The 22895-nt window shown below is 40.4% G+C and overlaps 1 protein-coding gene across 2 annotated transcripts; it reads left to right on the forward strand.

Moving 5' to 3' along the window:
- The first annotated feature begins 1611 nt into the window (after positions 1–1611).
- On the forward strand, positions 1612–4709 carry LOC117542069. 2 transcript variants are annotated; one of them, XM_034209546.1, is made up of 4 exons: positions 1612–1844; positions 2548–2689; positions 2795–2867; positions 3049–4709. In XM_034209546.1, exon 4 carries the CDS (start codon positions 3156–3158, stop codon positions 4056–4058), a length of 903 nt encoding a protein of 300 aa, XP_034065437.1. In that variant the 5' UTR covers positions 1612–1844; positions 2548–2689; positions 2795–2867; positions 3049–3155; the 3' UTR covers positions 4059–4709. The 2 variants fall into 2 exon arrangements, with proteins under 2 accessions (XP_034065437.1, XP_034065436.1); XM_034209545.1 differs by having other exon boundaries at positions 2839–2867.
- Positions 4710–22895: the final 18186 nt, after the last annotated feature.

Raw genomic sequence — 22895 nt, forward strand, 5'->3', positions numbered from 1 at the left:
GAACTTTCTGCGAGTGGTGGAGGCTTACATGCTAGTGGGAGTTGGGTTTGCACTTCAGTCTTTTTTCTTTTGGTACCGGTGATATTCACATTCGGGTGATGCCTTTTCAAATGAGTGTGATGTATTGCCAGCCGCGTAACCAATGTTAGTTGAACAATACCGACAAACAGCTTTGGTTCGGTCCACCTGTCTTTGTCCGTCATCCTTGTACGTAACTGAAAAATCAAAATGTTCCCAAACCGGAGACTTCAATGATGCTGGAGGATTTTCAGCTCAACTTTATCTGCGTTCGCCATTTCGACAGTTCCTCAAATTGCTGACTACATTTGAACGCATCCCTGTGACCAGCTCTCATAGTATGCCTCTCGTCCAATGAAATTACTTGGTCGCTCTATGATATATACCTGAGATTACTTCCAGAAAGTTGTTCATGTTCTCAATTTGTTTACGTTTAACGCTATATTCGTTCGGTACACACGTGTACCGAACCGAAGGGCCCGTGCCGAATAATTTCAGTACGGGTACGTGTACCGTTACACCCCTAATTGATTGATATGATTGCGATTTCAATCAGCATATACTTCTGTCAGGGGATGCCACCCCTCAAAATCTCCTGCCACCCTCTTGCCACCCCATGAATATTTGTCTAGATCCGCCCCTGCTCTCGCAGTCGCGGCCGTGAAGAAAGAAGGCTTGTTTGAGACAAGCGAGACCTGCGCAGACCTGCGCAATTGCGATCAACGTCTTGCTCGTGCGTTGCATGATGGTTAGTCATTTTTGTCCGACTTGCTCTGGAGGCTCGCCTACATGAGACGTTGAAATCTCGCGGGACAAAGACGCCCGCAGCCTTAAAGATCAAATGCAAAGGTTTTTTTATAATTGCCAGTAAAATCGAAATCATATAGCTACAACACTATCTAAGATATTGCAGTATTAAAATCGGAGATAATATGCATCTGGCAATGCGCAATATTTATTTTGTTCAACCCCCAACACCAAGTCCGACGATTTATTTTCTCAGCCGCTCCTCCGCAAGATGGCGTCGTATGATGTCACAGTGGCCAAACAAACAAACCTTGGCTTATCGCTCACAGCTGCTTCCGCCGATAGTACAACTTAGTTTCGTTATCATGTCTGATTCTGACTAGACTATAGACTAAAAGCTTTAGGAATCCAAACTATAACATATAATAAGTACCCTGTATCAAGATTGATGCAAAACAAGTGACGTTTGACCTTTTTAGAGAGGTTTAGAAAAATAAAGTCCAGGCGGACTCACCACTGGGAAACCAAACACAATGCTAACAGTGAGACTCTGAATTAGCCCCGAGCGAAAAATGCTAACCTATTACTGCACAGAAATCACTCCTAGCTCCCTTATTACTTATCCTAGCTCCACATCCAACACATTGTTTATGATCGTAAAGACACAGAATCTAACGGTGCCCACCTCTATAAGCAATACAACTGCAATTCCGTTATCTGCGTTATCTGCTGTGCTCCGTGTGCGCTTTGAAATCTAATCAAAAGTTGTTTACCTCAATTCTTTGGCGTTTCTGCATCGCCCGGCTCTTTCGTTCTTTCAGTGGTTTCTTGTGCTGAAATATGGAGGGGACGGCTCCGAGTTTCAGCCTCCGACGTGCTATTAATGCTTCTCCACCAACAGACTTCATGATAGCAGGATCAACGTCGTAGGGAGAGCGGGGTATTGTGAGACATCGGGTAATGTGAGACACCCCCTGTATCTAGGCAACGGAACACAATTGTGGTCATGTGACCATTATGTTTTCAAGCGCCTCCCATTCCCCCCTTGCCAGGAAGGTGAAGTTGGTGCTGGTGCTGTGGTAAGTACGTTTTTTTCACATAAATGTGTTTTTTGCATGCAAAAGTAAATGTTCTTGCTATGAACTTAATCAACTATTGTGTCAAAGCAAATTGATTCAGGTAGAAAAACTTATATCATACATGTTGATGAACTTCCAACATATAAAACCATGTGATTGATGCTAGTTGAAGATTAGCCTGAATTGCTAGAGATGTTGTTTTTTCTAAAATGGTGGCTGTGGGGTTAAGTGAGACAAATGCTGTGGGGTAAAGTGAGACAGTGTCTCACTTTACCCCACCATGAAGCACAAGTTAAGTTTAGTCTTAAACATATTTAGTGTAATATTACATTACATATGTTTTATTTTTAATGTCATCAACATTGTAGAAAAGCCATCATGCCAAGAAACTACACAAGAAAGACAACATGGGGCCAAACACCCCTCGCAGAGATGGAGAGTGCAGCCGCTGAGGTCATGCAAGGAAATAAGTCCTTAAGAGAAGCTGGAAGGGATAGAAATATTGACAAGACAACCCTACAAAGATTCATAAAGAAAAAAGAGAAAGGGGAAGTAAAATCAGTAGCCTGGGGTGCAGTAGCTGAGGCAAAGAGAATATTCACAGATGAGATGGAGGAGGAGCTTGCCAAACACTTGGTTAACTTAGAACAAATGATCTTGCCACAAAGCTAAATCTTATAATAATGAATTCTCTACTATTTAGGAATAGAGTGGTTTGGCAGGTTCCTAGCACGTCGCCATCTCTCTGTCCGAACTCCGGAGGCAACATCCCTGGGAAGGGCTACAGCCTTCAATAAAACTACAGTGGGGGAGTTCTTCGAAAATCTGGCTGTAGTGATGGACAGGTGACAGAATTAATTTTTTAGTTGCAAATGTTTTACGGAGGCTTTACCTGTAAGATTTGGTTTTGATTCTGATAAGGTTCTTCCCTTGCCTCTCTTCTTTAACAGGCACAAATTCCCTCCACACATGATTTACAATGTGGATGAAACAGGCGTCGTTACAGTTCAAAAGCCACGGCAGGTAAGCTACACATGATACACTAGAGAGCACCAGACTGATACTGAGTGGCTTGTGATAATGACCAGTGAACCTGTGAACTGGAAAAAACGAATGGACTGAAATGAAATACAATGTACCTTTAGACCAATAGTAGCCTACTGATTGCACATGCCATTGATTCTAAACTTTCTATTTGATTCAGGTTGTGACAGAGAAAGGAACAAAGCAAGTTCTATCACATCAGCTGAGAGAGGAGAACTGGTGACTGTGGTGTGTGCAGTGAATGCTGCTGGGAATGCCATACCTCCCATGTTTGTCTTCCCCAGAGTTAGGTTTAAGGATGACTTCATGATAGGAGCACCTCCAGGAGCCAAAGGTGCCTCCACCAGAACAGGATGGATGAATGAAGACACCTGGCCTGAGTTCCTTGATCACCTGATACAGCACACTCAGTGCACTCCTGACCGTCCCATGTTGCTAATCCTTGATAATCTTAAAACTCACATCTCACTCAAGGCAGTAGAAAAAGCAAAGAGCAACAGTATTGTTATGCTCACCCTTCCACCCCACACATCCCATCGCATGCAGCCTCTCGACGTGACCGTGTATGGCCCGTTCAAGACCCTATACAACCGAGCTCTTGATGGGTGGATGAGATCTAACCCTGGCAAAACAGTCTCCATCTACCAGATTGCAGGACTTGTGAATGAGGCCTTCTTGTCAGCAGTGACACCACGGAATATCACTTCTGAATTCAAGTCCACTGGGATTTTCCCATATAACAGAGATATTTTCCCTGAGGAAGCGTTTGCACCATTCATGGTGTCAGACCGGCCAAACCCTGAGCTGCAGCCTGCATCCACTGGTCCATCCACTTCAGATGATCCAGATGGTCCACTCCCTGCAGATGAACCACCTGCTGCAGATGCTAATCCATCCACTCCGCGTGGTCCACATGGATGTGCCTCGCCAGCTGACTCAGATGTTCCCAGCCGACCTGGATATGTGTCTACTCGTGAAATCCTATCACTTCCCAAATGTCCCCCTAGAGCACAAACCAAAAGAAAGCGTGTGAAGACAGCCATCCTAACAGATACTCCTGAGAAGCAGGCAATAGAAAAGGCTTATGAAGAGAGACAAAAGAAACTGGCAGGGAAAAAACAAAATAGCAAAGCTGAAAAAGAAAGCACCCAAAAGGAAAATCATAGATAGCAGCTCTGAGGAGAGTGATGTCCCTGTCCCACTTGATGATGAGAGCCCTGAGGATGAGAGAAGTGATCCTGGAAACACAGATCTGAACGTGGGTGACTTTGCCCTAGTTAACTTTGCAACCAAACACAGGAGTCTCCGTTACGTTGGCATGGTTGAGAAAGTTGAGGATGACGAAATACTTACACAATTCCTCAGAAGAATCCAGGGAAACAAGAAACAGTGGGAGAGACCCACGTTTGCTATAAAGGAAAATGATGTGGCACATGTTCCTAAAGGTGATGTGGTGAAGAAGCTGCCTCAACCTAATAGGCCTGGAGGAACCACACGGAGAGAGCAACTCTTCACCTTTCCCTGTAACCTTCAGGGCTGGAATGTAGAGTAGGCCTTGTTATAGAGTATGAGGCTGATGTTCTAATCCAGGTGGGTCTAGCCTGAGTCCCAGGCTGTTTTTAGCTGGTTCTGATGGTCCTATGTTCTGAGCCCCAGACTGTGTAGCTGGTTCTGATTATGGGTCCATGTTCCGACCCCCAGGACTGTGCACTAGCTGGTTCTGATTGTCCTTTGCTCTGACCCCCAGACACTAGCTGGCTCTAAAGGTCCTGTGTTCTGACTCCCACACTGTGAATGTTAATTAAAACATTTTGAATTATATTATGTTGTATTGGATTTACTTTTTAGTACTTTGGGTTACTTTCAAGTGTTGAAAATGTGCTTAATTGACCAATCCTCATGATTCTGATACTAGTCCGACATTAGTTTTGGAATGTGTGGTTGTTAATCTAGCTATCAGGTTTCTAATTGTTACAACATGTGTTGTTATGGTAGTTTTAAAGTGTAAAACGTAAGTGGATCAGCTTACCCCCAACTGGTTCACTTTACCCCCTTGATTTCTCTGGTCTGTCTAAGTTTACCCCTGAGCTGGGGTGAAGTGAGACACAAGACCACTTTTTTTTAAACAATCATATTTTCATTGCCCTTTGTCCTGAAGACATTCTGATAATTTCCATAGCTAGGAAACATCCTGAATTAATAGGAAATGTGTAAATGTTACTGATATATAATTTTAGCTCGGCTAGAGGGGAGCAAATGTAAAAAATGTCTCACATTACCCCGCTCTCCTATGCATCACACGCGAAGTGGTCAGAACACAACTTGCTCCATTTTGTCGGTTGCCATCCAACACGATTCACTAAAAAAATCAATTTTTTGCGGATGATTTGGTCTTTGGGAAATGCATGTAAAACTCTCCCAGATCCTGCACCGTTCGTACAACAAAAAGCACAACAATAACCCATTTTAATTCAGTTTTCTTTTCGAAAAACATGTGACCGAGACTGCCGAGTCGGGATATTTGGTCCAGAGACTGTTTAGCCACTATTACGTCACGCGCGTGGAGGCTGCTGGGAATTACATGTCAGAAATTCAGACGGCTTTGGGTCGAGTTTTGGATCAATAAAAAGCTTTTTTTTGGGTGTATTATCTCAATTTAAATCAAATAAAAAATACAGGCAGTCTTAAAAACAACATTTCTATAAAAATGTAGCATATTTGGAAGCTTTGCATTTGATCTTTAAGAGCGAGGCGCGGCGAGTCGGCGCAGTTCCTCTCCACGGGCTGCGGAAGCGAAATGCGAGCTGAGCGCTCATTGGTGGTTTTTACCACGTGCTGCTGATGAAACTCTCCAATTGGCTCGGCAAAAGTTTGTTGTTGTTTTGTGTCAGTTTTACGTCGCCCCTTCCGTTCACATTTTTCATCATCGTTCCACAATGTTTATCATCATGAAATTAATATCTATATATTTTATACTATACTTGCACTGCTTACCGTTTTCATACTTTATATATCTTAGCATATTCATACACACTGTTCATACTCACAGGCTGCTGTGTATATCTAGTGTATTCATACCCTGTTTATTCATCATTCAACTCATTCTACATTTTATTCTGTAGATTGTGTACATTACTTTTCACTTTACTGCTTGTCGCACTCCTGGTTAGAAGCTAAAGTGCATTTCGTTGTCTCAGTACCTGTAATATGTGCAATAACAATAAAGTTGAATCTAATCTTGAGCAGGAACAAATGTATTTACTTAGTACATATCTGACATTAACGATTAAACACATGTGTGCATTCTTTATAAATGCAAACCGAGTCAAGCCGACTCCGGAGGTGGCGGTATGCACCTTAAAGTTGTTTGCAATCCGCCAAAAAACCGAGAGAAGAAGAAGAAGACGAAGCCGACTCCGAGCATGGACTCCGAGCTGTCCGACTTCAGGCGAGCTTTTTGAGGCTGCGATCGGCTATTCTCGTCTACAAGCCTAGAGACTCCACAACGCTCCGTCACCTGACTATGGCTGCTTCTCAGGTCGACTATTTTCATTTCCTCGCTCCTCGGTCCTCGGTCTCACCGGAAGTTGATTTGCCTGCGCCATCTTGAGTACTGTCCCATGGCTCTTATTTCTGCCGGAGGACCGAGGATCGAGGATCGAGGAGCGAGGAGCGATAATGGAGGAGCGATAATCGAGGAACCACCAGACCATCCTCCGATGAAATCCTCAGATACTCGCCCCGCCACCTTACGGTGTGTCCACACAGCAGCTTTGACCAAATCTTGAAAATCCTGGAGCTGGGCGTGTCTGACAGCTTGGGGATTTCGCGACCAACAATCAATCACATGAATATCACATGAATATCCCGCCCCCGACATACAAAGCAAAAAAACCCGGTTCTTCTAATCTACACTATTGTCAAATAGGAAGGGCTATGATGAACATTTATTTTTTTAACATTTATGAGATTAATGTTTATGGTGCTATTTTATGCTACATTCCATGCTGGCTAATGATACTGTCTATGCTTGCTAGCAACGAAGTAAACTAGCAACGAAGTAAACTGGATATAAAATCCCCAAACAAGCGAAAACCTACCAGTTTCACCCACTGCCTCTGCCACCTCCCTCCATGCCTGGTTCCTCCGGTTTGTATCCCGGTAAGTAAATAGGGACTGGTCATAAAGAACCGGGTGATTTGCTACCGCAATAACTAAGTTCTCCTCCATTTTGGTGGAATATAGAAATGAACTGCGGGTCTGGTTCTCCCAGCTTGCACGCGGTTTGATTGGCTAGCGCTTGAACTGTCAGATTTGCATAAACGGATCTGATTGGCTGTCGCTTCCAGCTCAGCCTCAAAAGTTGAACATTGTTCAACTTTGGAATCCTGAACATCCTGGAAATCCTGGAAATCTTCGCCTCGCCCCCCCACAATGCAGTTCGGCGACAAGCGAGGGAAAGTGACGTCATCCCCATTCAAAGTCAATGGGCGGAGACGCGCTGGAAGCGGTGGACAAATCGCCAAAAGCTGCTGTGTGTACGGGCCGTTACTGTGTATCGCTCACTGATTGGACGATGCAGTGCATGCACTGATCTCATGCTTCTTGACATGAGAGCCGTTTCCCAGCGGAGTGAAGAAAATACATGAACCTCACGGGAGTCACTCCTCAGTTTATACCGTGTTTTGTTTCAATTCCTGTTTCATTTAGTTACACATATGTGATATATCTGAACAACAAAGTGGTCAAAAATCATTTTATTCATTTGTTGGAAACATTTTCATGATCGCTTTTTTCGTTTGACATTTTCATTTATTGTCATTTCCATTCAGTCATTAAGTGCTATTAAAATGTGAATGTGCTACATATCCAAACAAACAAACAAAGTGTGCAATCCAATGAATGTTAATCTAACTGGGTTTTGATAGATAACATATCTCTTTTTCTTCTCTCAATTATTTTATTTCTTTTGTGCACTCTAATCAATATTAATCAAACTATTGTTCGTTTATACATTTTAAGAATGGCGTTTATCTTTTTTGAGAATGAGTTCTTATTTTATTTTATTTATTTGGATCTACAACAGATGATACAAATGTTTGTGTCAGTAAATGTGTACTAACAGAGGCGGGGGTGTTTGTGGAAATAACGGGGACAGAGTTGGCTGCTGTCAGACGATCAGCTGTGCAGTCATCACAAACGGACGTCGCTTCACGTGACGCTACGGAGGAAAGGACGTCCCATTGCTCTTAAAACTCATTTCCCCGCTTCTCGTGGTTTCCTTGCGTCCCTCCATGCTTCCCTGGTGGGAGGGACTAAACGCAGGGAAACGACGCAAGTGAGGGAAGCAAGGATTTCATTTAATCGACCTGAGAAGCAGCCTATATATCTCATTTGGCTCCTCCTCTTCAATGGCGGCTGTGGTGTAATCTTCCGCCCTCCTTTCACCAATGTCCGATATCGCACATAACAGAGGATTTTGACATTGTACATTAAATACATAACTAAACACACATGTTCTCCTCCTTATCTCTTTCATGACTTTTCATTTATTGCATTTTAACGGCTGTAATTCATTACTTTAATAATACTGGAAATACTTTACGGCAGTTATCATTTACGGTAGTTCCGGAAGTTGTCATATGCTACCCACGTCTGTGGTACTGTACCTTCATTTAATATTCAGCAATAATAATATCTCGACGTCTATATATGTAGTGTAAAATCAGTAGGTTTCGGTGTGCAACACTCCGTGTCATTTCACTTATATATTCACCTCTATAGGGAAAGGAATATTAGCCACATGCTAAATGCTAACCGGAGATGAAGGATTTTCAGAATAAAAGCTTGACATCAGAGATGTGCGCGAGAACTTCTGGTATTTAAGCTGGCGGTATGTTTAAACTAAATTATGCCACAAAACATTGATTTACATTTCTAACAATATGAAAATGAATCCTTGATCGGACCTAATGCAAGTTACCAGGCTAATATTTATTTATGTTATGTCCAACCATCTATCCACAAATGCAATCGCAGGACTAATTTTCTTTCTTTAAAAAGGTATCCTGATTAACAGTGCGCTTTTGCATTTTTAATGATGGCGACATGAATAGAGAGTTGAATCCATGATCAAAACTCTTGATCGGTCACTCATTGATGTAGGTTTAATTATTTCCAGTTCTTATTGTGTATTCCATGGGCTTCCACAATGTTGGTTTGTGTACAATTATAAATTAATAGGGTGATATTCTGAATGATGTGGTGGGAATTAGCTGATCCAGATTTGCTGCGGTCATGACGTAAGATCGGAACAGCCTGTCCTCCAAAAAACTACCAAATAGGTCGATTGTTCAGCAGCTTATTACGACCAGGGGCCCTTCTCACTTCGGTTAAATGGATTTCTTGCGTCCCTCACTTGCGTCGTTTCCCTGTGACTAGTCCCTCCCACCAGGGAAGCATGGAGAGACGCAATGAAACCACGAGAAGCAGGGAAATTAGCTTTAAGAGCAATGGGACGTCCTTTCCTCCGGAGCGTCACGTGAAGCGACGTCCGTTTGTGATGATGCTGCAGCAGCTGATCGTCTGACAGCAGCTCTGTCCCCATTATTTCCACACACACCCCCGCCACTGTTAGTACACATTTACTGACACAAACATTGTATCATCTGTTGTAGACCCAAAAAATAAAATAAAATAAGAACTCATTCTCAAAAAAGATAAACTCCATTCTTAAAATGTATAAACGAACAATAGTTTGATTAATATTGATTATAGTGCACAATAGAAATAAAAGAATTGAGAGAAGAAAAAGAGATATATTATCTATCAAAACCCAGTTAGACTAACATTCATTGGATTGCACACTTTGTTTGTTTGTTTGGATATGTAGCACATTTTAATAGCACTTAATGACTGACTGAATGGAAATGACAATAAATGAAAATGTAAAACAAAAAAAGCGATCATGAAAATGTTTCCAAAAAATGTATAGAATGATTTTTGACCACTTTGTTGTTCAGATATATCACATATTTGTAACTAAATGATACATTAATTGAAACAAAACACGGTATAAACTGAGGAGTGACTCCCGTGAGGTTCATGTATTTTCTTCACTCCGCTGGGAATCTGCTCTCATGTCAAGAAGCATGAGATCAGTGCATGCACTGCATCGTCCAATCAGTGAGCGATACACAGTAAGGGGCGGGGTGAGTGTGAGGATTTCATCGAAGGATGGTCTGGTCACCTGACACGACACTACGGTGGTGACAGGCATGGCAGAGGCATAGCAGATGAAAAGCGAATTGGCGACACTACACGACACGCCCCCTACCAGGCCGCCTACGGTGGCTGAGAGACCGTGCATGGCATGTTATTGTAGCATTTTAAGCAACTATTAGGCAAATAAATTAATAACCTATCCGTTTGAGAACCCCTTGGAACCCCTTATCCCATTTTGATGGTTGACATCTCATTTGAACAGTGAAAGCCAGAATGACAGCAGGGGTGAATTTCATTTTATAATTTTGCAATAAGTCAAAGATATGTTTACTGTATATTATAAAAATGCTTGTCATGTAGGCATACTGGAGGTACCGTTCCAATGATGTATTAATAATAAGATATATATAGCAAAATAAACACAATTACACTGCGCTAAACAGCCACATCGACAAACAAACGAGAACGTAAATAGTATGTAATTATATCTAGAACCACAATACGTTAATTACCTGTACTCGGTGCGCCATATTGTTTGTTGTCTGTCTGTAAACCTCCATGTCTCCTTAAATATCCTTGCGTCAGCATCTCACGTGTTGGGCGTGCTCTCTTCTGACCATATTTGGAAGTACAACTTTCGCGGCCGCAGCTAGACCCTTCTCAGCCACCGTAGTGTCGTGTCAGGTGGGCGTATCGTGTACCATCGTGTACTGTCCGCGGCCGCAGCTAGACCCTTCTCGACCGAGGAGCGAGTCACGTTTTAAAGTTTAGCACCTCTAGTGGTCGTGTAAGAAACAACAATTTGCGGCATAATGCTCCCGTTGATTGCAAATGCTCCGGAGGGTCGTACATTCACAAATAACCCTCTCTGGAAAATCCTAAATTGCAGAATAGTTTGGCCATTAAAATGCTTTTTGATTTGATTTCTAGCGAGAAGTGTATATTGTACTTTTAGAATCCACGTCCAGTGGATGTGTAGGATCTATAGTTTGATAGATATTACGAAGATGATTTGAGGTGTCATCAGGAGAACGTTAATATACTACGTCTTTCCCCACAGCGTCCATGTAAAGTTGGCGTCAACCCTCACAGGGTAAAAAACAGTATTTCCGGTCTTAAAGTTTTCATAATAAAACCGGAAGTATTCCCCTCACAGTCAAATGATTTCAGTGATATATCTGCAGTACTCATCCACTACAAAACATCAGTTTATCCTTGTTAATTACACAACATTGATTGGTTTAAATTGTGTACAATGCTTTTGTGTTTTTAACCTTCGATTTGGAGAATCTCCACTACAATTCAGAGGTTAACCTGGTATTTTTCAGCCTGTCCTCCTACGACCATATAGGCCGATTGTTCATGCCCTTATTACGACCCAGAGACACGTTTTAAAGTGTATGTTGTTTCTTACACGACCACTAGAGGTGCTCTAGTGGTCGTGTAAGAAACAACATGCTCCTGGCCCGTTCATTGCAAACGATCCGGAGGGACGTTTATTCACAAATAACCCTCTCTGGAAAATCCTAAATTGTGGAATAGTTTGGCCATTAAAATACTTTTTGATTCGATTTCTGGCGAGAAGTGTATATTGTACTCTTAGAATCCACGTCCAGTTGATGTGTAGGATCTATAGTTTGATAGATATTACGAAGATGATTTGAGGTCTCGCCAGGATAACGTGTATGCAGCTTCCATGTAAAGTTAGCGTGGGTGAAAACAGTTTTTCCGGTCTCAAAGTTTTCATAATAAAACCGGATATATTCCCCTCACTGTCAAATTATTACACAGTGATATCTGCATTACTCATCCACTAAAAAACATCAGTTTATCCTTGTTAATTACACAATATTGATTCGTTTAAATTGTGTACAATGCTTTTGTGTTTTTAACCTTCGATTCAGAGAAACAAATAGTTTTTTTCGGAGTTTAGACACTACAGTTTCCGAAGACACTACACTACCCAGAATCCCCAGCTATCGTTTGGGACTACAACATCCGCCTTGCTTTACAAACCCCGTGATTAGTCATTAAGCCCTGTGATTGGATGTTGGAGTGGCAGTGCGACAAGATTATGCTGAGCTTCAAACAGCTCTATGAAATGGAATGGAACCACGGCAGACTTTCCAAAACTGGAATTGGACGGGTCCAACACCGCTGCCATCAGACTGGCAAGGGCTGTTCCATGCTCTGCTCAACCTCCCGCCTTCCCAATGGACTCAGTAGCGCCCCCTGCTGCCATGGAGCATGTGTGAGTGAGCATGTGTGAGTGTGTTTGAGCACAACCACGGTGGAATATTACTGCCAAAAGTCACGTGAGTGAGTCTCGTGACTTTTGGCAGTAATATTCTGCCGTGAGAAGAAAAAGTTTTGTACTTGTAAAAAAAAGTGTTGTACTTGTAAAAATGCATTAGTTTGTAGATGGTGTTTTGTATTTGCAAACCACATTGTGTTTGTTAGTGAATCATGAGGCATTTGTAAAACCTGTTTAGTTTGTTTGTGGAGTTATGGCAGGAAATTAGCTCCATAGAGGCTGCCACATACCTCAAATCATCTTTGTAATATCTATCAAACTATAGATCCTACATATCGACTGGACGTGGATTCTAAAAGTACAATATACACTTCTCGCTAGAAATCTAATCAAAAAGCGTTTTAATGGCCAAACTATCCTACAATTTAGGATTTTACAGAGAGGGTTATTAGTGAATAAACGACCCTCTGTAACATTTGCATTCAACGGGAGCACAAGAGGGCGAAAACTTTAAAACGTAATTATAAGACGTATTAAGTGCTTGAACAAACAACATATTTGGTCGTAATAAGGGCCTGAACAATCGGCCCATTTGGTAGTATGAGTTGGAGGACTTGTTGGTATTTTTACTCCACTACATTTATTTTTGTTTTCTGATCAATGATGTGAAAATATACACAACCCTTAAATCAGAAGTAACATTCAGGGAAGGTGATTGTCAAGTGCCAAAATAAACTATGCAATATATTAGACGTTAAGTACTTTGTCAGGCTTAATATTTATCTGTACTGTTAACTGTGATGGTTATTCTCGCGTCCAGGAAAGAGAAGCTTAAAAAGGAGACTAAATGGAGTCTCTGAGATGTTTTCAAATTGGTACTTTAATTAATAAAAGGCGCGGTACAGTCACAAACAGGATATTGTCCGACAGAAAAGCAGCTGTCTCTGGCCCTCGCTAGCAGAGAAAAGAGGCCGAACCGCTCAGGTGCTGCTCTTATATAGCTTCTGTAGGCTCCTCCCTGCGGGCCGGCCCTCCACATCTTAATGTCCGTTGTTACGTTTAAACAGAGGATTTAGGCATTGTACATTCAATACATACTTAAACACGCCTCTTCTCCTCATATTGTCTTTCATCACTTTTCCTTTAACACATTCTAAACGTTGTAGTTAATATTCTAAAAAATACAGAAAATACTTCACGGCTGGTTTGGTTTCTGGTCATTCCGGAAGTTGTCACATCTTACCCAGGTCTGTAAACAATAACTTTATTCAAATAAACTATACCTTCATTTAATATTCAGCAATAATAATACATCTATAGTTGCAGTGTTAAAATCAGTAGGTTTCGGTGTGCATCACTCCATGTCATTTCGCTACTAAATTAACCTCTATAAGAAATGGTAAACTAGCCACATGCTAACCGGAGATGAAGGATTTTCAGAATAAAAGCTTAACTGGTTGTGCACAATAATTTTCTGGTTTTTCAGTATAAAACAGCATTTAAACTTAAGGTACATTTAAGGTACTTTATGCCATCAAAACATTGATTTTAATTTCTAACAGTCCCTCCTTACACACCTAAAAGGTGTGTATAATACTGAAATCAATGAGTTCTTCATCTGAACTCTGCATAGTACATAATTCATATCAAAAACATACAATCAAAATGGAATAGTGCGAATATCCTCAACTTTACAAAAATACAAAAATACTTTGACTGTGTTCAAACATAAAAGTTTTCCCTTGTGCATAACTTCTAGTGTTAACATTCAATATGGCTCTTCAAAATAGCAGCAATGGCTTGGTATCTGAACATTTCTTCCTCCCTCCTTTCACAGAAACCGTTCTTATACCACGCTCAGTGTTAAGGCACTTGTTTTTACAAAGTGAAAATAAACTATTCATTTTAGAATTGTAATGATTCGAAAATACATGAAATCTACCATATAGAACAGTGAAAAATAATAAAAATGAAATAAACTATCCTGTACCAGTGTAATGTAATAATAAAACAAAAAATACACTATCTTGGAATAGTATAGAGTAATTAAAAATAAAAATACACTATCTTGGAATAGTATAGAGTAATTAAAAATAAAAATACACTATCTTGGAATAGTATAGAGTTCAGTGAAATGGATTCACTCCATTTTAGCATTTTATTTTGCTCACTTCTTCAGATGATTTCATCATTTAAAGAGTCACATCGGCTGGACATTCATTGAACAACCTCATCTCTGAACATCCATATCGTTTAACATCATTCAAACTAACTCATCATTTTCATCAACATCTGTATTGGGGTGGGCCGTCTTGTTCTACTAGCATTTGTAACTGTCTCCTCATGAGAAATTTACCCTCCCTCCTTTCATACCATTTAAGGTATGAAAGTAATATGTTCTCTAGAAGAGGCCGTCGTGATCAATCGGTATTTTAGGACATGGAATGAGTGCTACATTTAGGCCTCCCCTGGTCGCCCCTATGCTATCCTTGTACCCTGGAGCCTAAACTCCCCCTGGGACTGGTCTCTTAGCCCTACTGGCTTTGGGGTGGTCTGTTCTAATGCAGTGATAAAGTCCCTGAAATGGTGTGAAAACCGGTGGAATATCAATAACTCATTATACTAATTTATTTTCATTTCTGGTCTACTTAAATAACTATGCTAACCCCCTTTAAACAGTGTGTGGAACCTTGGGTGCTCTAACAAGGACTTCAAAAACAGAAGTCATTTCATTAATGGTTTGTAGTTCAATTCAGGAATTTTCACTCATGGCAGATATGTTTCTCCTTTTAAATACCATCTCTAAATGTCAGGTCATCACTGATTAAATGGAGGAGCATTAGGAGGTGGTGGCACTTGTCTTTTAAAACTCATACTCTGGTGCCGTGCGCTCCCTCTGAAGCTGTAAGTAAGATTTAAAACATCTGCAGGGTGGGTTGAGCAACCCCTTCTCCCTGAACGATGTTTATTGTTGAAAATATGCACCATTAAAATGAGTGATCCAAGGCCCCGCATGTATTACTCCCAATTGTACTAGTTTTTTCAAAATTAAAATCTTCAATCGCTCTTTGCCTAGTGTCTTTTTAAAACTCTACATCTTGGACGACAAACAAATGTTGTTTCCACCTTAACAGTTCTCCTGTGGTAATAACCATGCTACAATGGAGAAACCAATACTCTAGATTGGAATACTTTCTTTGGCTTGGTTCCAGCTCTACCTTTAACATTTTCCATTCAAATAAAGATTTGCCTGCTATCTATATTGTAACAAATTAAATCTTCCCCAAATTCTCACATGAATAAGAATCTCTATAAGAATAATTTGTTTATATTATGAAAAGATTGAATAATATGTTCTACCCTCAGTGTGTTTTTAGGATTATTTTCTAATAAGTGTGTTTATGTGTAAACTCACTCACTCCTGTGTTCCTTCTCTCTCCCTCTGGTTGTCAAGCCACGACCCCCTCACGTTCTGCTGGCCCATGCCAACTCCTCTGGTTCTGTCTTCTCCTCCATCCTGTCTTCTCCTCAGTCCATCCGCACTTGGATCTTCCCGCTGTAATTCTTTTCAGTGGCCCAACTGCTTTGCATTTCATCTCCTCCTTTTCAGTCTCTTGGCTGTTGCATGGAGTGGTGTATTCTGCTCTCATGTCCCACTCTGCTCTTGTGCCAAATCTCGCGGCTCAGTTTGGAACTTCATGTCCTGTTTGAGGGACCGATGAGAGTTTGCCTCTTTGTCAGCATGCTGGTTTGGTTCTGGATGCCTCAGGTGGAGATGGTTCTGGATGCCTCAGGTGGTTGTTGGTTCAGCTCGGGTTGTCTGTCTTTAAACCGGAGGAGGAGTCTCCAGTGGTGAGGTCATTTGTCTGAAGATGGGGTCGTAGCATTCTGACAGGCAGAGAGAGAGAGAGAGATCTCGGGAGGCATTACCTATAGCTAATTCTAACACACTGAGGTAAAATATATCCAATCCTTTCCACTCTATTTTCCTAATCTTACTATCCGTCTTAGATGTTAAATGTCATCTAAACCCAATTAATGTCTACTAATGGTTGTGCCATATCCCTAAACATTGTTTCCACCCACTGTAACATGGCTACTCCAAATAACTCTTTCAGGAAACCATTTTCTTCTATAGATTAAAAATACCTACATGTTTCAAGCACCACATATTTCACACACTATAAAAGAACGTCCCCATATTTTCTCAATTACTTTAAATCTCACTGTTATTTAGAACATAAGTAACTTTTGTGACTGAACATATCTGCAATGTCGCCACAATCTGCTGGGGAATTTTGTTCATAGAGTTTGTACGTACAAAGCTGTACTTGTGGGTTAGTAGCCTGTTTCTACTGTAATCATTTTTCAATAATTGTGCTCAGTTCACCGGTTGGTTGTCCATAAACTTAACAGGGGTGTTTCTGGCACAGACTAAAACATGGATCCAGTGTATTTTTAGATTCCCCTAATCTGTAAATTCCCATCACCTACATATCCCAATCACTTAAACCCATCTCATCATTTGATACAAGAACTGCATATATGGGGGGTGAATCATCTTGATTGTAATCGCCTCACCTTTGGGACCGAGTATTTCTAACTCCTCCTCTTGTTGCTCAGCTGATCTTTTGGCTCTGGGGATAAGTGAAACTCTCTGAAACACAGCTGGAGTTTTGTTAGTGATGTGGGCATTCTCTATGAGTGGACTAATGGATCCATGTCTTACTTGATATTGTACTCCCCATCCAACCAGAAAGGTGCCAAGTGTAATGAGCACAATCAACAATGCTATTCTGACTCTTATCCCTAGGGGACCCCACAATAGCTTTGGCTTTGTTCTTGACATCATCTCTATTTTCTCCCTGGTTGTGTCAGTTACAGAATTTAAATAATGAGTACTATAATAACGTATACTAAAATTTGACTCTTTTTCAGATGTAAAACAAAAATAGGTTTTCACTTTAGTGTACTATCTATACAAATCTATAGACAATTCGTCTTTTGAGCTGTTTCTATCTTTATCTTATTTCTATTTATTGTTTTGTTCCAGCTCTGCCAAATCAGTCCTAACTCCCAATAATGTTCTGGAAGTTGCCAGTGAAGGGTGACAATGTGTGAGGTGGTGTCAATTTGCTCCTTTTTCTTTACCTTTAAACCGGAGCGCGTGTGAAGTTCGTTACAACTTCTCACTGTTCCGTCCACCGGGGATCAGCTCACTGTCTTTTGTGAACTTTCACCCTCACCCAATCACCTGGCAGAACAGGAGTCTCTTCTGGTGTCTCGTCTTGTATCTCTGTAGCTTTCTTAGCCTGTGTAGACAAAACTTGGATAATATTACTCAGAGTTCTGACATATTCATCACTTCTATTCGTCTAATATCCAAAACTGGACCACTCCCTCCTTGGAGGAGGCCCAAGCTTTGGCATACCTTTTGTCGTTATGAGACCTATTATTAACTACATTTTATTATTCATTAACTACAACGTCACTGAAATCAACATATCTGTATAATCATGACACTCCCTCCTTTGAGCAGAACATGCTCAATTAATATTGCAATGATTACCCTATTCGGAACAGGACATGTAAAACCCATAACGTTGCATTAAATAAATATAACTTCTCCGTGTACCCATAAGGCGTACAAAATATCGTATGATGTATGGCTTTCTGATGGTATAAAAACATATTCACTCAAATCTGCCATTAGCACAAAAATGGTTTACATGTTGCAATAATGGCTTTTGTCCTGGTATTATGCATCATTGTTGCTGCGAAAAACAATACCCCTGGTGTCGCTAATGCGTCTCAATAATTCTAGGATTAGAGGATTGTTTGATACTGCTGAACAAAGATATAATATTTATCTAAACTAGAGGGAAACATACGAACCATTCTCACAGAGGGTGACATGCATGAAGGGCTGGTGCCCCTCACTCAAAGTGAGATAGTGCCTTACGCACTACATTATAAATCAGCAAAATTACTCAAGAATAAATAAATAAAAACTGATTCTTGAAACTGTTGTAAAAACCCTACAACTTCTTCATCCAAGCTCTCAATCAGTGTTATGTTATTTAATCTGCAGCTCATTGCCTTAAAACAGATACTTCAGACCGATTATAAAATTGTGTTTGAGAAAAATGTAATCTGACTCCATAAATCACATAATTGTTTGACTAAAAAACTACACTTCCACTAACAATAAATGAAGTTCCCCTTTAAACACAGCCCCGGTCTTCTGACGGGGTCTATCTATGTACTGGCTGGAAAATGTTGTGCCAGTCTCTGTCGCTCTGTCACTGTTCTCCCGCTAACAGTCACTCTCTAGTTCTGCTGGGTTCTTGTTGACTTCTTCACTGGTTTGAGACAAGCGACCCTATCGGACACCTCCCTTTGTAGCCAGACTTCACCACAGCAGAAGCGAGTTTCTGTTTTTAGGTCTCAACAGCTCCACGTCAGGTGTATCGCCGCCCCTTGAACTGCAGTCGGTGTAAACAGGAGGATTTGGTATGGATCCTCCGTCTTGGGCGAGTACTAGGTTTCCGTCTTCATATTTTTGGGTGGAAACCCGTCGTCTTGACCTCACTAGCTGTGTGGACACAATAGTTTTCTGTGTGGGGGAACAACATCACTCGTAATCTCTTTCCTTCTCATAATTACAAAAATAGTCTGCTAAATGTTCTATTCTGTGGATGCTTTATGTGTAAATGCAAATGCTACTCTCGATTCTGTTTTTACATTAAACATTAAACCTCTCCCTTCTGTGGTGACATATATGGCTCAATGTAGCTGGATTTCAAAATACCCTTGTGCTGAAGATGCATCACCTGGTGGTCTGGCCCTCTGAGCTTCCTCATTGTTGTGGTTGATACCAGGGTGTCAGTGGCATTTGGGTCATGTTTGGCAATGCTGTTCGTCTTTGACATCCCTGAGACCCCCTGCTTCTGTCGTAATCATGGAAACCTCCCCCAGGGTAACTACATGGAGGGCCATTGTTTGGTGCATGTTGCCTTAGTAGTTGCGGGCAATCTCTGGTCCAATGGCCCATTTGGTTGCAATGGTAACATCCCTCAAACCGTAAACGTCTTCTGCCTGTGCCTCCTTGGAAACCTCCTGGTTGTTGGTTCTGCATCTGATTCTCTGGCACTATCTGAGATTTAACTGTTTGAGGTGTCTGCTCTGCATTCTCTGGTTCTTCCTGAGCTTGAATTGTTGGAGGTGTCTGCCCTGCCTTCTCTGGAAGTTTCCCCTCCCTTCTCCTTGTCTTGTTCCTACAAGCTACGGTGTCTTGTTTTTTCTGCTATGTCTTCCCTCACTGGCGGGTCTGCTACTCGGACCACATTTATGCTGTGTGCCAATAGGCTGGCATATTCCAGATGGAGTATCAGACTTGTAACTCTTATAAATCTGTCTTCATCTTCACTCCAGATAGTTCTTTTAATTGGAAAGGTTAAAGCATCTGATCAGATTATTACCCTTTCCTTGATATCTGCGGTTGAGCCTGGCTCTGCGTCTAGTCTCAATTTAGTTTCTTTTGGTGACATGTTCTCTAACTATTCGAATGAATATTATTAAGTTATCAAAGATTGAAACACTAATCCTCCGACTAGCACCTTCGTTCCTGATAAATAATATCCTATGTCATCCGAACTTAACTTTAAATCTGGGTAGGTTTTTTTTTTTTTTTTTTTATGATTTAAGTTTTTTTTTTTTTTTTGTTGTAAAATATTAATAAATTAAAAGATAACATTTTTTTGAAATTTTAAAATAAAAATTGTACAGTGTATCGTTTTTGACTTTGAGATAAGAAAATCGAAGTCTTGTGAAAATCTAAATCTACTGTGTACAGTGCATACTGAAATGTATGGAACTATGTAAATGTCATAATTTGTGTTAGATGTAATCAATTGGTGTTTGAATATTCTACAGTCTAGTTTGAAAGTCTATGATGTAAAGTTTCTCATATGTTAATTAGAAACCACTTTGTAATTCTGTCCCGGCGAATGTGTTCATCAATAACACTCAAAATTAAGCTTCAAAATGTTATAATATCTTTGTAATAATTCTGTATTACCAGCAGAGTGCGCTGTTGTAATTTCCAGCTTAATCCACTAGGGATAGCTGTTGCAAAACTGACCTCTTTTAACAAGAAGAAGCTTATTTCCTTAAAAATGGGAAGAAAATGTGAATATGGTTAAACAACACAGCACATAACCGCCAAAACACACTTGCAAACAAGAATATCTCAAATAAACCGCCAATACACACTTGCAAACAAGAATATCTCAAATAAACCGCCAATACACACTTGCAAACAAGAATATCTCAAATAAACCGCCAATACGCACTTGCAAACAACAATATTTTCAAAACCAGACTCCTACAAATACCAAACTTCCCACGGTAAGATAACCTGTCTATTTTATAGTTCCAACTTCTGCCAATAAATATGATTTGTCCTTCTCAATATGGAGTGCCTAGCCTCATGTGAGTGGGACTGTGTGTCAAAACAAACAGAGTACTTTCAATTAGCATTTCACGAAATGGCGGCTGCCGTGTGGCTTATTTTCAGCATGAGGACAAGACAAGATGGCAACTGATTTTCCAACCTTTGACCTGAAGAACAAAGGGATTTGAAAACACCTCGTGGCTCTCAGAGGGGAGTTTAAATAATGGCGGGGTGTAATCTTGTCAAGAAAATTGAACACAAAACAACACTGCAGTTTAAAATAACATTTCTATCTAGTTTACTATGAAAAAAATGGGCTTTATCTTATTGATATCATCACTTAAAGTTAGGAACCCTTACGCATAAGCTATAAACCTATCTACGTATTATTTGACTTTATAGTCCACTATTGGTCAACTGCTGCCATTTCGACACGCTAGGTGGGAGTATTATGGTAACTTATCAGCGACTATTAAATGACCGTCGTCAATTTAACGTAATGCTGTTGTAACTCCACATCTCGTATTCCACCCGCAATATCTTGGTTGAAACTAGAACAGTTATGACCACTGATAAAGCTTACACCTTAATCAAGCCTTTCCTCAAAAGGACTTTTTTAAAACAGTTCTCAACTGTTTTCGACTAGCACTGTCTTCAGTTACTCAACCCTAAGTTGATTCGCTATGCCTTGTTTGTTTTCAATTACTTGATCCCTAATCAATTCGCTATGTCCCACAGATCTTAACAATAATCGTTAAATGGACTTATATATCCTTACGTCATAGGCTAATTTAACTACTGACGTAACCAGAGACACCTACATGAAAACACAACAAGACACCTACCCAAAGTACAATGGCCTCACACATTTATATTTTAAAATACTACACACACACAAATTAATAGCATGCAGGGTTAGATATAAGAAAAAAGAAATTGGAACTCACCCTGATTGTGAAAATGCAACGCCATGTGTTATGGAATTCTTATTGTTATAAATTTGGTTGTTTTAACATTAAATACACAGCTATTTTCAGGATCCGCTGGCCTCCGTCCAACACAAACCTATTTTGTACTGCATAAACTATGAAGAATTTGATTTAACAGGTTTCCTCTTACCAAGTATTCGAGCTCGTTGTGTCGAACGGAAGCCGCGTCTCCGGAAAACAGCTGGTTGTGTAGTCTCTTCTGTCCAACGAGAATCACGTCAGGGTCACCAATTGTTAACTGTGATGGTTATTCTCGCGTCCAGGAAAGAGAAGCTTAAAAAGGAGACTAAATGGAGTCTCTGAGATGTTTTCAAATTGGTACTTTAATTAATAAAAGGCGCGGTACAGTCACAAACAGGATATTGTCCGACAGAAAAGCAGCTGTCTCTGGCCCTCGCTAGCAGAGAAAAGAGGCCGAACCGCTCAGGTGCTGCTCTTATATAGCTTCTGTAGGCTCCTCCCTGCGGGCCGGCCCTCCACATCTTAATGTCCGTTGTTACGTTTAAACAGAGGATTTAGGCATTGTACATTCAATACATACTTAAACACGCCTCTTCTCCTCATATTGTCTTTCATCACTTTTCCTTTAACACATTCTAAACGTTGTAGTTAATATTCTAAAAAATACAGAAAATACTTCACGGCTGGTTTGGTTTCTGGTCATTCCGGAAGTTGTCACATCTTACCCAGGTCTGTAAACAATAACTTTATTCAAATAAACTATACCTTCATTTAATATTCAGCAATAATAATACATCTATAGTTGCAGTGTTAAAATCAGTAGGTTTCGGTGTGCATCACTCCATGTCATTTCGCTACTAAATTAACCTCTATAAGAAATGGTAAACTAGCCACATGCTAACCGGAGATGAAGGATTTTCAGAATAAAAGCTTAACTGGTTGTGCACAATAATTTTCTGGTTTTTCAGTATAAAACAGCATTTAAACTTAAGGTACATTTAAGGTACTTTATGCCATCAAAACATTGATTTTAATTTCTAACAGTACATACCCCCAAAGTTGTTTTCTTATTCAAAAGAAGACCTTAATTTAAAGTATTCTTTAATGTTTAAATAAAGCCTTAT

This window comes from Gymnodraco acuticeps, unplaced genomic scaffold (genome assembly GCF_902827175.1).
Source record: "Gymnodraco acuticeps unplaced genomic scaffold, fGymAcu1.1, whole genome shotgun sequence".
Taxonomy (NCBI): Eukaryota; Metazoa; Chordata; class Actinopteri; order Perciformes; family Bathydraconidae; genus Gymnodraco; species Gymnodraco acuticeps.